This window comes from Silene latifolia, chromosome X (genome assembly GCF_048544455.1).
Source record: "Silene latifolia isolate original U9 population chromosome X, ASM4854445v1, whole genome shotgun sequence".
NCBI lineage: Eukaryota > Viridiplantae > Streptophyta > Magnoliopsida > Caryophyllales > Caryophyllaceae > Silene > Silene latifolia.
The window spans coordinates 10,859,568-10,873,366 of record NC_133537.1 but is presented as its reverse complement, the minus strand read 5'-3'; the positions used below and the strand labels follow the sequence as shown (position 1 = coordinate 10,873,366).

Below are 13,799 nucleotides of genomic sequence, written 5' to 3'. Positions count from 1 at the left end.
TTCATCCCAACTACAAATAATATCATCAGAAACATGCAGAAGCAAAGCACTTCCCGGGTTCGAATCAGTAGCAGTAGCAATAAAAGGAAATTGATCTTCGTAAAATTTCACATCTCGGGATACAAAGAATTCTAATTTCTCAAGATCATAGAGGTACCATCCTTTTTGTCCAACCTGATATCCCATAAAAGCACATTTACGACTCCGACTAGCAAACTTATCACCTTTAGAGCGTTGATTATGCGCAAAACAAAGGGACCCAAAAACCCGTAAAATATCATAGTTGGGTGGTTTGTCGAATATTTTCTCATACGGTGTCAAACCGTCCAACAATTGTGAGGGGGTACGATTGATAACATATGCGGCAGCCAGGGCACACTCCCCCCAAAATTTGATGGGTATCCCTCCTTGAAACCGTAGGGCACGAGCTACGTTGAGTATATGTTGGTGTTTTCGTTCCACGCGGCCATTCTGTTGGGGAGTACCCACACAAGAAGATTGAAACAGTATCCCTTGTTTAGCAAAGTGTGGTTTTAAAGTGTGGAATTCAGTGCCGTTATCACTCCGGATAATTTTAATATCAGCCGAAAACTGACGTTTGATCATGGCAATAAATAATAAAAATTTATCGTATACTTCGGTTTTCGTTTTCAGCAAATAAAGCCACACTCCCCTAAAGTAATCATCGACTAATGTCAAAAAATAACGCGCCCCAGACATCGAAGGCACATCATATGGTCCCCATAAATCACAGTGAATTAACTCGAAAGCACGAGAACTTTTATTATTGCTTAAATTAAAACTGTTACGAATGTGCTTAGCCCGATGACAAACCTCACACGGTTTTGACAAAGTTTGTTTGCTAGAACGAAGAAAAGGAAGTAATTTAACAACGGGCTCAGACGGATGACCCAATCTAGAATGCCATAAGATCAAAGATGGTGTAGCCGACACACTGCTCACGGTTTCCAAGTCATTTTTGAGATAGTAAAGTCCGTCTAGTCGCTCACCCGTGCCAATCGTCTCCCTCGTATCCCGGTCCTGTATTATACATAAAGAAGCATTTGTCAGAAACACGCAGTGTAAATCATCACATAATTGCGACGCCGAAATGAGATTACACTTTAATTGAGGCACAAATAAAACCGCATCGAGAGTAATATTGGCCGAGACATGAACACGACCCATTTGTGAGGCTAATATACGCGCACCATTAGGCAAGCCAACCTCTCGACTTGGGATAGTTGTTACATCAAATAGGAGAGCAAAAGTGCCAGTAACATGATGAGAACAGCCAGTATCGATAAGCCACTTACTGGATTGAGTGTGAGAGGGAGTGCCATAGACATTTACCAGAGATGCGGAAGCGGGTTTGGCCGAGTCACCTCCCGTAGAGCTGGAGGTTACGGCATTAGAAGCAGCAGGCCGTGTCCCATCACCACGGCTGCTGGTATCACCTTGGGAACGAGACCCACCGGGCTTCCCTCCACCCCGAGGCTTCCCTGTTTTAGAACCACGGGAAGTCGGTTTTTGCAAGCCTTTCAATTCGTACCACCAATCCGGAACTTCATCCATTAAATCGAAGCACATGCTTCGATCATGACCTTTGCGATTACATTTATTGCAATGTAATTGTTGTCGTTCCGTCCGAGTCATGAGGGAAGGATCTTTGGGAGGAGGCCGAGACTCATACGGACGACGGGACTGAACATTAAAGGTAGCAACTTCAGGAGCGGGTTCGGTTGCACGATCCAAACCCCGAACCCTTTCCTCCTGAGACACCATGTGAAACACCCTAGCTACAGACGGCAGGGGAGTTTGCGCTAAAATGAAAGAACTGAGGGACGCATACGGACCAGGTAATAAGCCAAGAAGAAATTGGTGAAGCCGGTCAGAATCACGGCGAGCAGAGTGACGCTTGCCACTCGTGCAATTGACACAACAGTCACACGATATAATGGGTTCAAGTGTGTCAAGATCGTCTCATAATTGACACAATTTTCCGTAATAAATAGCAACAGACATACCTTCGGTCTGTCGACACTCTTGGAGTCCGGCCTTGACCTGCTGAATTCGGGAACCATCGACAACCCCGTACCTCTCGTGAACATCATCCCATAACTTCTTCGCATTCTTATATTTAGGTAACAGAGCACGAACCTCCGGAGAGATCGTGTGCGATAACCAGGCCACCAGCATCGACTGAATTGTTTTCCAGTCATCAGCCGTGCAAGGTGGTTTAGGGTCGTTGATAGTTCCATTAACAAATACAAATTTCCGTCGAGATTTGAGCGCAACGGTGACATCGTGAGCCCAATCGTCGAAATTGGTGAGAGAAAGGCGAGTTGGTGTGATCGAATCGCCAGGACGGTCTTGAGGACCAAGATAATATGGAGAAGAAACATCAATTTTAGAGCCAGAGCCGTCGCCGTTTGTCATGACGGCTAGGTTAGAATGTTTTATGATTTTAATTTTGTTATTTTAGAGAACACTGATACCATGATAAGATTGGTAACGTAATCCTCTGCCTTTTCCATTCCAATTACGTGAATAAATAGTACAGTAGAGTTTAGGGTTACAAACTGAGACGGGCTTATGGACTCGTAACTAATGACATAATATAACCCGTCTAGCTACTCTATTACTTATACAAGCAGAAGCGAGCATGGTGGTGATAGAATTAGGAAAATTTAGATAAATAAATTGCATACACTTTATTAGTCGTCAAAGTGCTAAATTCGATAAATAAATTGTATATGCTTTTTAGTCGTCAAAAGTGCTAAATTTGATAAATAAATTGCATAACTGTCTTGCTTAAGATATCAAGCACATTTGATAATTTAGAATTTTAGATGAGATTAATTGATTATAGATCACAATTTGTTGTATAAGGCTTTCTTATCATGAGACCGGCCTACTAAACAAAAGCCCCGACAAAAATCAAACCAAATAAGTTTGCAACAAACAAATACAAAACCCAACTGCAAATCATCTTCCCAAATAGAAATCAGCGATCCCACGAACTGCTTCTCTCCCAATTTCCCAAATGGAAAAATCACATTTGTGTCTTCAGTCAAAAATTGTCCAGGGTGATTCTAATCCACGCCGCTCCTCTTAGTCTACTGTAGGTACTCACTTCAGGATAGTGAGTCCTTGATATGAGACATTAACTTATTTAATTGGGACATGAAAACATCGTACCACCGGAAATAACCCGAACTTTAAATGACCACTCAATCCAACCCTTCAATAATCCTTGCAACCCCGAACTCGACCGGATTGACCCGTTTGTCAGGTCAAAACAAAATTTTTGGTTATAAAAATAAAAGGGTTTTTTGATAACTACTACCTTTGTATTACCCTGTTTTAAGAACTACTACCAAAATAATTTTCGTTTAAAAACTACTACCTGTAAGTTTGATTTTTTTAAATAACACTACCAAATCTCATCCAAACCCAATAAAACACAATTTTAACCATTTATTTTTGAATTTACATCTTAAGTTGTAAACTTTATCCCTTTAACACTACCAATACTACCGTTTGCCAATCATTTTGGGACAAAATCACTTTAAATTACCTTCATCAAATTCACCTTTCTAACGTAATTAAGGTAAAAACGTTGCTTAAACTTCATCAAATTAACTAGTTTAAGGGATAAAATTTACAACTTAGGATGAAAATTCAAAAATAAATGGTCGAGAATGTGTTTTATTGGGTTTAGATGAAATTTGGTAGTGTTATTTAAAAAAATCAAACTTACGGATAGTAGTTTTTAAACGAAAATTATTTTGGTAGTAGTTCTTAAAACAGGGTAATACAAAGGTAGTAGTTATCAAAAAATCCAAAATAAAATAATCTTTACATGTATATTAACTTATTTAATTGGGCTTTGTGCTATTATGCTATATTTACCAATTAATTTAGGGACGTGCTAAATCCCGCGCATCATTTTACTCGATCCCGCACTTAATTCCACTTTATTACAAGACTACCCCTCTCATTTCTCCCCCTCATCAAACGAGAAACATGAGAGAGAAACAAAAGAAGTTAAAAAAACCCAAATATTAATTTCACCGGCACCCTCCTCCACCAGACCACCACATACCCTCACCGTCCGTTCCTGCGCCGCCGACCACCCCACCACACCCCCATCCACGCGATGACCATCCCTTCACACCCATGTCCTCGCGCCGACAACCCCCTCCCCGCAGCCGACCACCCCTCCCTGATCTCATTCCCGCCTCCGAGTTTTGACTGTGATTCTCCAAGTTTGCTGCTTTCGGGTCGCTCAGGGATTTTGCTGAGATCTTCGTCAATGGCCAAAGTTGTTACTATTATAATACATTATCGGGATGGAGGATTCTGAGATTGCGCGACGGGATGTTACCAAATATGTACAGGACTTAACCTATCGTTTCTGAAATAAAAAGAAATTTAAGTGCATCTGTTTCTGGACAGATGAGCAGGACAAGCATGATGAAAGAAATATACTGATCCACGAAGCCCCACCTAGTCGGCAGGTCTGGACATTCAATCTTCTGGCGGCGATATGATATACACATCCCCGCCTTTCTGTGTCAAAATCATGTTTTTGAGTGATTTTGATTCTTGTTTGTGAAGTGGGTTTGAGTGTAATTGGAGCATTATTTGGTTTGTTTTGCGGAAATAGTAGAAATTTAAGATATGCATCAGAGGAACAAGAAGTCTTTACAACGAATGAATCTTGCTGAATCGATTTTTGCTAAGCTAGATATCCAACAATTTATTCGGCCTCACGGATATTGATATTTGCCTGCAAACCCAGGCTGCAGCCTGCAGTCATCTGAAAATAATACAACGCTGCAACAGATCGTTTTTTGGTGAAGCCAAGCGACGGGGATATACATTCGAGGAATACGTCTTTATTTGTCTACTGTTTGTCTTGCTGTTTGTAATCAAGTTGTTTGTAATTTCTATTTTTCCTATCTTCACACTACTTGGACGAGTGATGTTGATGCCTAATGTCTCGTGCAGCTTCGACCCAGTATTACCCCTCTCCCACGCCGCCGACTACCTGTCCAACCACCATCCACGCGCCGACATCCCTCCACACTCCCGTAACCGCGCCTACCACCCCTTTACATCCCTGTACCCACTTCGACAACCCCCTCCCCAAAGCCAACTACCCATCCACCGGTTACAACCTACCGCCACCGCCTCTCTACAAAGTATACACTAGCACTCGACGCCGCCTTCTCCGACCACCCTACTTCGGCCCGACGTCCCCACAACCACCCTTCAACAACCAAACTTAATCCGAACCCTAATTGTTAAAAAACCCTTTTTTAATATAAAAATATCAACTAAATCGACTAAATGACGTGGTCTTAATAAAATTATTGATAAAACAACGAAATTACGTTTGATATATGTGAATTACGATCCATAATAGTGGAACGATGAAGGGATTGATTAGGTTAAGAGAGAGAAGTCTTTTTAATTCTTTTTTATTTACCAAAGGGCAAATACGGAAAATTAGGGGAAAATATGTAGGATTTAGCAAACTAGCGTGCGAGATTTAGCATATACGTTAATTTATTCTTTTTTGCACTTGTGTTAGACAACACACATTAGCACGTGGATCAAATTAATTCTCAATGTTAGACTATATCCAAATATTCAATTTCCAAATCCTGTATTTATGACTTACCAATAACATACCATTAGAGTATCCTATTTAATTAAACAATCGGTATTCCACAATACCTCGTTATTAACCACCACGCCAAGACCTCTTTCGGTAACCTACCGTATCTTATAATTTCAGGTGACACAGATGGTAGGATATGAACCCGAGCTTAACCCACCCGTAGATGGGGTAAAGGAATTGAGAGAACTTTTAGGAACAGATGAACCGGAGACAAGTAATGCCAGCCTATCCACGCCGTTAATCAAACCCAGTCCAGAAAGTGTGGTTGCAGTTGAGGCCATGCCGTTAATCAAACCTTGCCAAACACAACACGAGGTTGAGGCAACCCCCGAGGCTAAGGCTACTTATGACGCAAGCTTAACAACACCTTTGGTTCAGGTGTTTTCTGTGTGCATTTCAGCTGACTTTGATGACGGGAAACCATGTGAAATCTATGGCTCAATTCGAGCTTTGGAAGAATCTCATCCTCGCTTTTATCTCTATAATCGTGACCCTGAAGATTCCGAGACTATATGGAAAAAGGGGACCTTATCTTTAATTGGCCCTGATGGTGGTGCCATCATTCCGTCTCTTGGCACAGAATTGAAGTTATGCCTGTATGATAGGATTCGCGGTGTTGATGTTGTGAAAGGAACGCTCAATTTGGATTCCTTGAGTGACGATTCATATGATCGGCTTATCAAGTGTGATGTCGAAGGTCCTAATGGATCTGCTTCCGTGTACTATGTGGTATTCCAGTTTGCAATTTATGCTTCTCTGCAGGTTATAATTACAAAATATGATAATGACGACAAGAAGTGTAACGCTACTGATATTTACGGAAGTGTTGTTGTTGGGTATGAGAATGGCAGGATGTACTGCAGTGGTGACGAGGATGTGAAGCAGTTGGAGACGCGGCTTTTTGAGAAGCCGTCACATCAACCTATGCGTGTCATGGTTGGGACACCCATCCGACTGGCTAGAAATACGGTTGCAGTACCACCATATTCAACCCTTAATATCAAAGTAAACTTGTGGGATTCCAGTGACGGTCAGATTGCCAGTGACTTCTTACAGGTTCCAGTTTACCGCTGTGGCGACAGATTTTTATTTATTTGGACACAATATGCTTGTGTTGAAGTGCGAATCCGATGGCACAATGCCTATGTTTATATTTATAGAGATATAAAGATACTTGCCTCTAACAGAGCAGAATCAAGCAAAGCACGAGAGGAGATGCTGAAAAAACCGAGGGTGAATCTCAAACCTGCAACTTCGTCTGAATTTCAAACCACTTTTGTATTCATCATGTTTTCCTGAATCTCAAACCTGCAACTTCGTCTGAATTGATGATTTTTAAGTACAGGTATCGCATGATCAACAACGTTCATCCTCTCTAAAGAGCAAAGAATCATATCGTGGAGAGCCTAAAGTGGAGGTGTTCACTGTTTTTATTGGTGGAATAACTGACAAGATTTCTGCTTTATGCGGAACCATCTTAGTTGACGATGGAGGTGATAGGTTCTCTATCTATAAGAGAGATGAGAGCTGTTCCGAGTTGTTGCAAGATAACGGTCTTGCATGCATAGAATTCAACTATCGTGCTATTCAGAACGACGAGTTTGCTATAATCCTAAAGCTGAATGATCCAGTTGGTAATTTTCAAGTGAGCCGAGGTGATCTGGGTTATAATGTAGGTAATGTTCGGTTATGGTATAACAAGCGTCTGTGTTCAGTTGTCCGCGGCAAAGATGGTTTTGCAGCAGTTCACTATGCAATTTTCCACGATGCAATCCAAGCTTTCGTAGAGATTAAGGTATTTGCTAATGGTCATCCCGACATTCCTATAAGTTTGCACGGGATGCTGATTGCTCGTTATAGTGGTCATGATTATTCGACAAGCTACCAGAAGAAATATTACATAAGTAGGTTATTTGATCGGCCACAAGACAAACCGCTACAACTTAAGTCGGGTTCCAGTATTGAACTGCTAAAATCAATAGTAGTTGTTCCAATCAAGTCTTTTTTAATTATTGAAGCAGACTTGAAGGCATTCGGCACTAACAATGTTGACGAATCAATCTGCGGTACACAGGAGTTCAAGTTCGATTTAACTGGTGTATCAACTTCGGTAATTCACGGAGAAGAATTGCCAGGTACAATGACTAAGGTTATTCGGGGAGGTGGTTATTGGATCGAAGTTTCTGCCAAGTTTCAGAAATAAAGCGGATGTATATGTTAGTAGCAATGTTATCTATTTATATGCATTTTAACTCGTAACATCTAAGTTAGAAGATCGAATCCTCATTAGGGTTCTTAAGAATACTATTTAACTCTATATCGTCCTTTATGAACCATTTTATTATATGTATAATGCGAGAAATGGTATTTTAGTTATTCTTTATCCTAAAACCGTGAAAATTCATTGCTGGATGTGTAGATGAGGAATTAAGTGAGACTTTTTTTATCGTGAAATGATTTTGTAGTTGTGTGAGATCAACGCGATACAAATTAATTAGTGACAAGGAAAAGTAATCGAGACTGAATTAGTTCCGTGAACTTAGCTTGATAATCTTCTTACAATTAACAAAGAATGAACAAATAGTAATCGGCAATTAACATCGTATAATCACAATAATCCAACCATTTCTAATAAACCTCTAGCCCATAGAGCACTCCGGCATACTTTTCCGGCGAGTCGTTAACAAAGTACACCTCTATAATCTTCTGAAACGCCTGCAATGTTAGCAAACTATCCGAACCAGCCTGGTGACACTTACCGACAGCCCGGTTCACTTCAAGCGTTTTTGCGACTCGGTCCAAACCACCATATAAACTCTTACAAAATCTCATCATATGTTTCACATCATAAACCCGGTTCCCAAAAAACACTCTCACCAACGATAGAAACTCGGTTAACCGAACCGGCAACTCCCGGCGCGTGAGTATCTTAATCAAGTACCCGAAATCATACGCGCTATGAAACGTCACCCAACTCACCGAGTCGTTACACACCAACCTAGATGACATCATTAGTTCAGCGAACCGGACCGAGTTAACCCCATCATTTTTGTTCCTCTCAAAGTCAATCCCATGTCGCCTAAGTAACTCGATCGAGTCAACCGCATGTTGGTCACGTGCCACATCAAAATCCGAAAAATTAATCTCCCATATATACTGACTGTCAGTACCTAAATCAGGGAGATTGCCATAACCGTCGGATAAAGTGAGCCCCACCTGGATCAGGTGGAGCTCATCCACATTTGATTTAAGGTAACGGTAAATATCCGACGGTCTAGATTTTTTGTAATTATACGGCCCGTGGGGCCGGTAAATCACACCCGGAAACTCGGTATCCATTGAAATAAATGGGTAATTATCGATTAATCCGTTGATTAATTCAAATTCAGACTCTAAATTATCTGCCCATACTTCCCTAATTACAATTGGCTTTGATTTGCCATCTGGGTTTTCACTAACCATTGTTGTTAATTACAGAGTAATAAAGATCGAACTTTTAACCCGAATTAAGCAAATTAAAACGAGATTTGATCCGGGTTTTCGGGATTAAGGAAGGAAAAGAGAGAAAGCTTGGGATTAATGATGAGAAGAGTGTAATTTTAGTGAGTTTTATATAAGGGGAAAGTAGGAGGCTACTAAGTTGCTTCTAAGAAAGGGAGGAGAATATAATTAAGACTACAAATTTTGACTAATAAAAAAAAGATGAATTCAGATAATACAGTGTTAAAAATGTGGGTCTAAATTCAACGCGTATCACTTTGACTATACAACTACATAAATATGATAGTAACTGAAATAGTAAACAGGAAATGGTCTCAATTCTTGCAATTTAGTCAGTATATATCGTCTCGATTCGAAGTTAGTAAGAGATCTATCAATTGTGATAAAGGGTAAATGCATATATGACATGATTCGAAATCAGTAGGTCGTATGCATATTATAACATTCATCTACTTGCCGCCGCCTCAATATTAATATGAAAACTCAGGATTTCAATCTCAACAAATCGTGAGGGGTTTATAAAACAACGATAGAGGCGTGAGGGAAACTATCCGTAAACGAGAAAGACGTAAATTTGGTTACAACGTTACAAGATGTTACACACGAGTGAAAGTACTTGGACGAATAACAAGGGCAAGGTTTAGTCATTAGTCAACAAATGTTTTCACAATTGAGTTACTTAAACAGCCTTCCAAGAAAAAAAAAAAAAAAAAAAAAAAAAAAAAACACTTGTAATCCGAATCAACAGTCTCATAATCAACCAGTATGAAATATTCGACAACTATGTACGCAAGATATAATAAGATCATTCAGGCTGTATTGTTTGAAGTTTTCCCAATTAGAAAACAAGGCGATCTGTTAATCAAATTGGTTTGACTAAAAATAGGTCCCTTCAGGAGGTTGCGCAAGCTTACGATTCTGTGGTGAAGCCATTTCTTTCCTGAGCTGGGTCAGAATATCCTCCATAGTGTACTCCCTCTGCCAATTTGCAAGCATTCCGAACTTTTTAGGTTCAACCTGCCATCCAGACCAATACTTGTCAGATTCCAGCATATAAACCATCAAACCATACCTGAACAAGAAAGAATATGCACTAGACCTGACAAATTTGTCCAGCTCGTCAATTTGTGTGCATCATCATTGGGTCGTTTCAGATACAGGTCAAATATTACTCTGGATCTATTTAGGCTTGATGGTTACGGGTCTTATTGATTTGGTTATTGTTGGGTCATGGTATTGAGGTTTTTGCCTCAAATTAGTCAATTGGGATCATTTCAGCTCATCTCAAATTGGTTCATTTTTGGGCCAGGTAGTCTTTGATCGGGTTAATTCGAGTTTCGGACTACTTTTGGATGTTATTTTAGGGTTCATGTAAAGGATGGGACAATGCTGGTCGAGTCAGTCTCTAATCTGAGTTCGAGATGTCAAATATTGCAGAAATTTCATACACAAGTAGCCGAAGAAAATACCAATCCTAGAGACGTCTCAAGTAATTACAAGAAATTAAAATTAATACACTCCATATTTGAGGATTTTGGTCCAAAATACCATTAAAACAACAAATCAACACTGTGAGTATATGGGATTGACCCAAGAACAGGAGATTCAAGGATAGTATATGGGATTGACCTAAGAAAGTGATCACGAATCATACAACGTTGACTGACAAAAATGACAGGCAATCATTCATGTTTTGACATGGCACATGGCTAAGCAGAGTAAGCAAAAGCATCACCTATGGAGTATTAGCACATCAATCAGGCATACAAAAAAATAAATTACCATTCCAGTCTCAGGGTTCACACAAGTCAAGTTGACTCGAGTGTGGAAACGGACACTGGGCGGTTTCTCTGGATAATCTTTGTCACAGAAGAGCTTCAGTTGATAAATGCGACCATCATGTACGCCCTGTGCAGCACCAATTTCGATGAGCAGATAAAATTGAAGCAAGCAATAAACAAGCAGAGCACCAAAAAATGCTCCAAGTATCAATCAATCATAACAAACACCAATACAATCCCCAGAGCAGCAATATAACAGTCTTCCAAACCATATGAAGAAGGGAAAAAAGAGGTAAGGGCAAGTACTTCAGTAGAAAATGTCAACCCTTTGGTGCAACTAGAGAGCTCAGAACGAAGTACTGCATATCGACGAGGCATGGTGTATTATCTTAGAAAATTTTTTCTAACTTATAAGTATGATCGCTCTTTTAAGCATGTTGCAGACTCTGGATTCCTCAAGAACAGCATAGATACTAAGATATTAATATTATGAACAACACATTATTTTGTGCAATATTAATCTCTCCATCCCATTTATATTGTCTCCATTTCCCTTTGGAACATCCCAAAATGTAGCAAGATGAAAAGGTTAACGTTCCATACTATAGCTAGTTATGTATCGTAACACTTCTATGAAAAATAGGGACAAATTGTAGCCATATTTTTTAAGTGAAGGGGTGATAATGGTTTTTCATCACTAAATCAGTCATAAGGAGACGGAGTATGATAAAATTCCCCAAGCACCTCTACCGACAAGCTTTACAAAACTAACATTGTGTGGGCCAATGATGGTGCCTGTCCAAGAGCGCATGTAAATATCATCATTATCTTCCATTCCATAACTGACACTGCCATCTCCAATTCCTCTCTCACCACGCTCAAGCTCCTCCAGTAATCTGAAGTTTCTGGGAACTATATGAACACATTTAGAAGAAGATAATCAGATATTCATACAGTACATGGACATACGGTACAAGTCTGTTGTAATTTTTCCCCAAAGATAAGGTGAAAAGGGTAAATATTGTTCTAACTGAAATTTAAAGACAACAAGAAGAATAAACTGACAAATAAAGGTAAAATCGACGGGGTATACTTCACTTCAAATTCATAGCATTCAATCCACTCAGACTCTCAGAGGGACTATATTCCCATATTAGATTCAGGTTAACCTTAACAGTTTAGTGGCTTAAAGAATAAGTACAATGCAACCTTTACCAAACTATTGTTTAAGCACAATTACTAGCATTTCTAGCAGACAGAAACTCTTCACGGTTGATTCTACCCATTCCTAGAAAAGCAAGAAGCTAATTTATTTCCCAAATTCATGAATTCAAGTTACTCAAAATTAGAACAGATGGTGCGAGATCAGGGAAGAATGTAAAGCAAAACAATAACTAGGAGGTCTGTTGATAATAATTAGACTAGTGAAACATGTACGGAGTATAAATTATTCCTAAAGCAAGTTATTATTCAAGACAGAAAACAGTGAATTCAAGAGCCTCTATAGGATTTTAAAGAAAAATTGATGCATGTACTCCTACAACGCAACCATCCCAATCGATTCTTTAAGCACAGTTACTTATTTCACGGAATTCCTTCACTATCAGTAAGCGTGCCATACATGATACATATGAAAAGCTCATTAAGTTACAGAAATCCTTCATCGTTAGCTCTACCTGGTTAGCAAGAAGCTAGTTTTATTTTATTCAAGGTATTCAATATCAGAACAGGTGGTGCGGGACAACTACATACAGCTCATAAATGTTAGAACAATGGCCAATAAAGAATGTAAACAAAACAATAACTAGGAGGATATCGAAAAAACAATAAAGTAGACCTTAAGCCCTTACTTCACAACAGAAACACCGAAAGTTCCATGTTCAAAGTCTACCTACAGAACAAGTCTCGAGCCAGAGAGCCACACAATGGGTTATTAAGATAAAAGGTGGAGCTCTAACTAAATCATATCAAAAATCTGCACTTTCATCCTAAAACTGTACTTTCTCCAACTCAATCATTTATTTCCCTTTGATTAAACACCGCTCAAGATCTAATTGTACCCCAAGCCACCACGAATCTCAGCTGAAGATTGGGACGGAGAGAGTACAAGATGTCATCGTAAACTATCTTAAACAAGCTCAGGGTACCCCCAATGCCACCAAGAATTTCTGGCTGAACATTGGGACGGAGGGAATACAGTAAACTATCTTAAACAGGCATTGGGTACCTCAATATCACCAGTCCACCACCAATATCGAGATGAAGACAAAACTCTACAAAACTGGCATCTAAAACTACCACAACAGCAGCTACCAATTACGGATCCGAAGAATACAGAATGTATACAAAAGTCGAGATGTACGCAACTTTACCCTAATTGGATAAAACCAACAAAAGTATTGTTCCACAATTATAAAAACCAATTAATTAAACAATGAAATAAACACTAGAATCTTAATCACGTCTACGAAGAAAAGGGAAAATGGGTAACGTACCAACGACGCTAGATCCTCCGGAAGCCATGGTTATTGGAAAGGTTAGATAGAAAGCGAAGGAGTTAGAGAGAGAGAGTGTTCACGTATTGCGCATTTACGGAAGGAAAAGAATACAGATCTATATGCAACGAAAAAGACCGACACCGGCTAACGGGTCAACCGAGTCGAGTTCAGTTCCAATAAATTCGAGCCGGTTTATTTCGGATTTGAGATAATTTGGGTTAATTTTGGTTAGGATTGGTCATTTTGGGTTCATGGTATTTTAGGGTGTATTATTCTCCACTTAAATTGGGATAATGATAAAGTATACAACAATAAGAGCAACTCCAA

General features: G+C 39.6%; 3 protein-coding genes across 3 annotated transcripts; 1 reads left to right on the top strand and 2 right to left on the bottom strand.

Moving 5' to 3' along the window:
- Positions 1 to 5,818: 5,818 nt before the first annotated feature.
- LOC141616858 (uncharacterized) lies at positions 5,819 to 8,007 on the top strand. Its single transcript, XM_074434017.1, has 2 exons — positions 5,819 to 6,925; positions 7,038 to 8,007. The coding sequence occupies exons 1-2, from the start codon at positions 5,819 to 5,821 to the stop codon at positions 7,893 to 7,895; spliced, it is 1,965 nt and encodes a 654-aa protein (XP_074290118.1). The 3' UTR covers positions 7,896 to 8,007.
- A 183-nt stretch (positions 8,008 to 8,190) lies between these two features.
- Positions 8,191 to 9,316, bottom strand: LOC141621211 (putative CCR4-associated factor 1 homolog 11). Its single transcript, XM_074437871.1, has one exon. It carries the CDS (start codon positions 9,152 to 9,154, stop codon positions 8,321 to 8,323), a length of 834 nt encoding a protein of 277 aa, XP_074293972.1. The 5' UTR covers positions 9,155 to 9,316; the 3' UTR covers positions 8,191 to 8,320.
- A 411-nt stretch (positions 9,317 to 9,727) lies between these two features.
- LOC141622841 (ubiquitin-conjugating enzyme E2 variant 1D-like) lies at positions 9,728 to 13,581 on the bottom strand. Its single transcript, XM_074438859.1, has 4 exons — positions 13,470 to 13,581; positions 11,747 to 11,886; positions 10,976 to 11,101; positions 9,728 to 10,210 (listed from the first exon to the last, which is right to left on the bottom strand). Exons 1-4 carry the CDS (start codon positions 13,495 to 13,497, stop codon positions 10,070 to 10,072), a joined length of 435 nt encoding a protein of 144 aa, XP_074294960.1. The 5' UTR covers positions 13,498 to 13,581; the 3' UTR covers positions 9,728 to 10,069.
- Between the last annotated feature and the right edge of the window lie 218 nt (positions 13,582 to 13,799).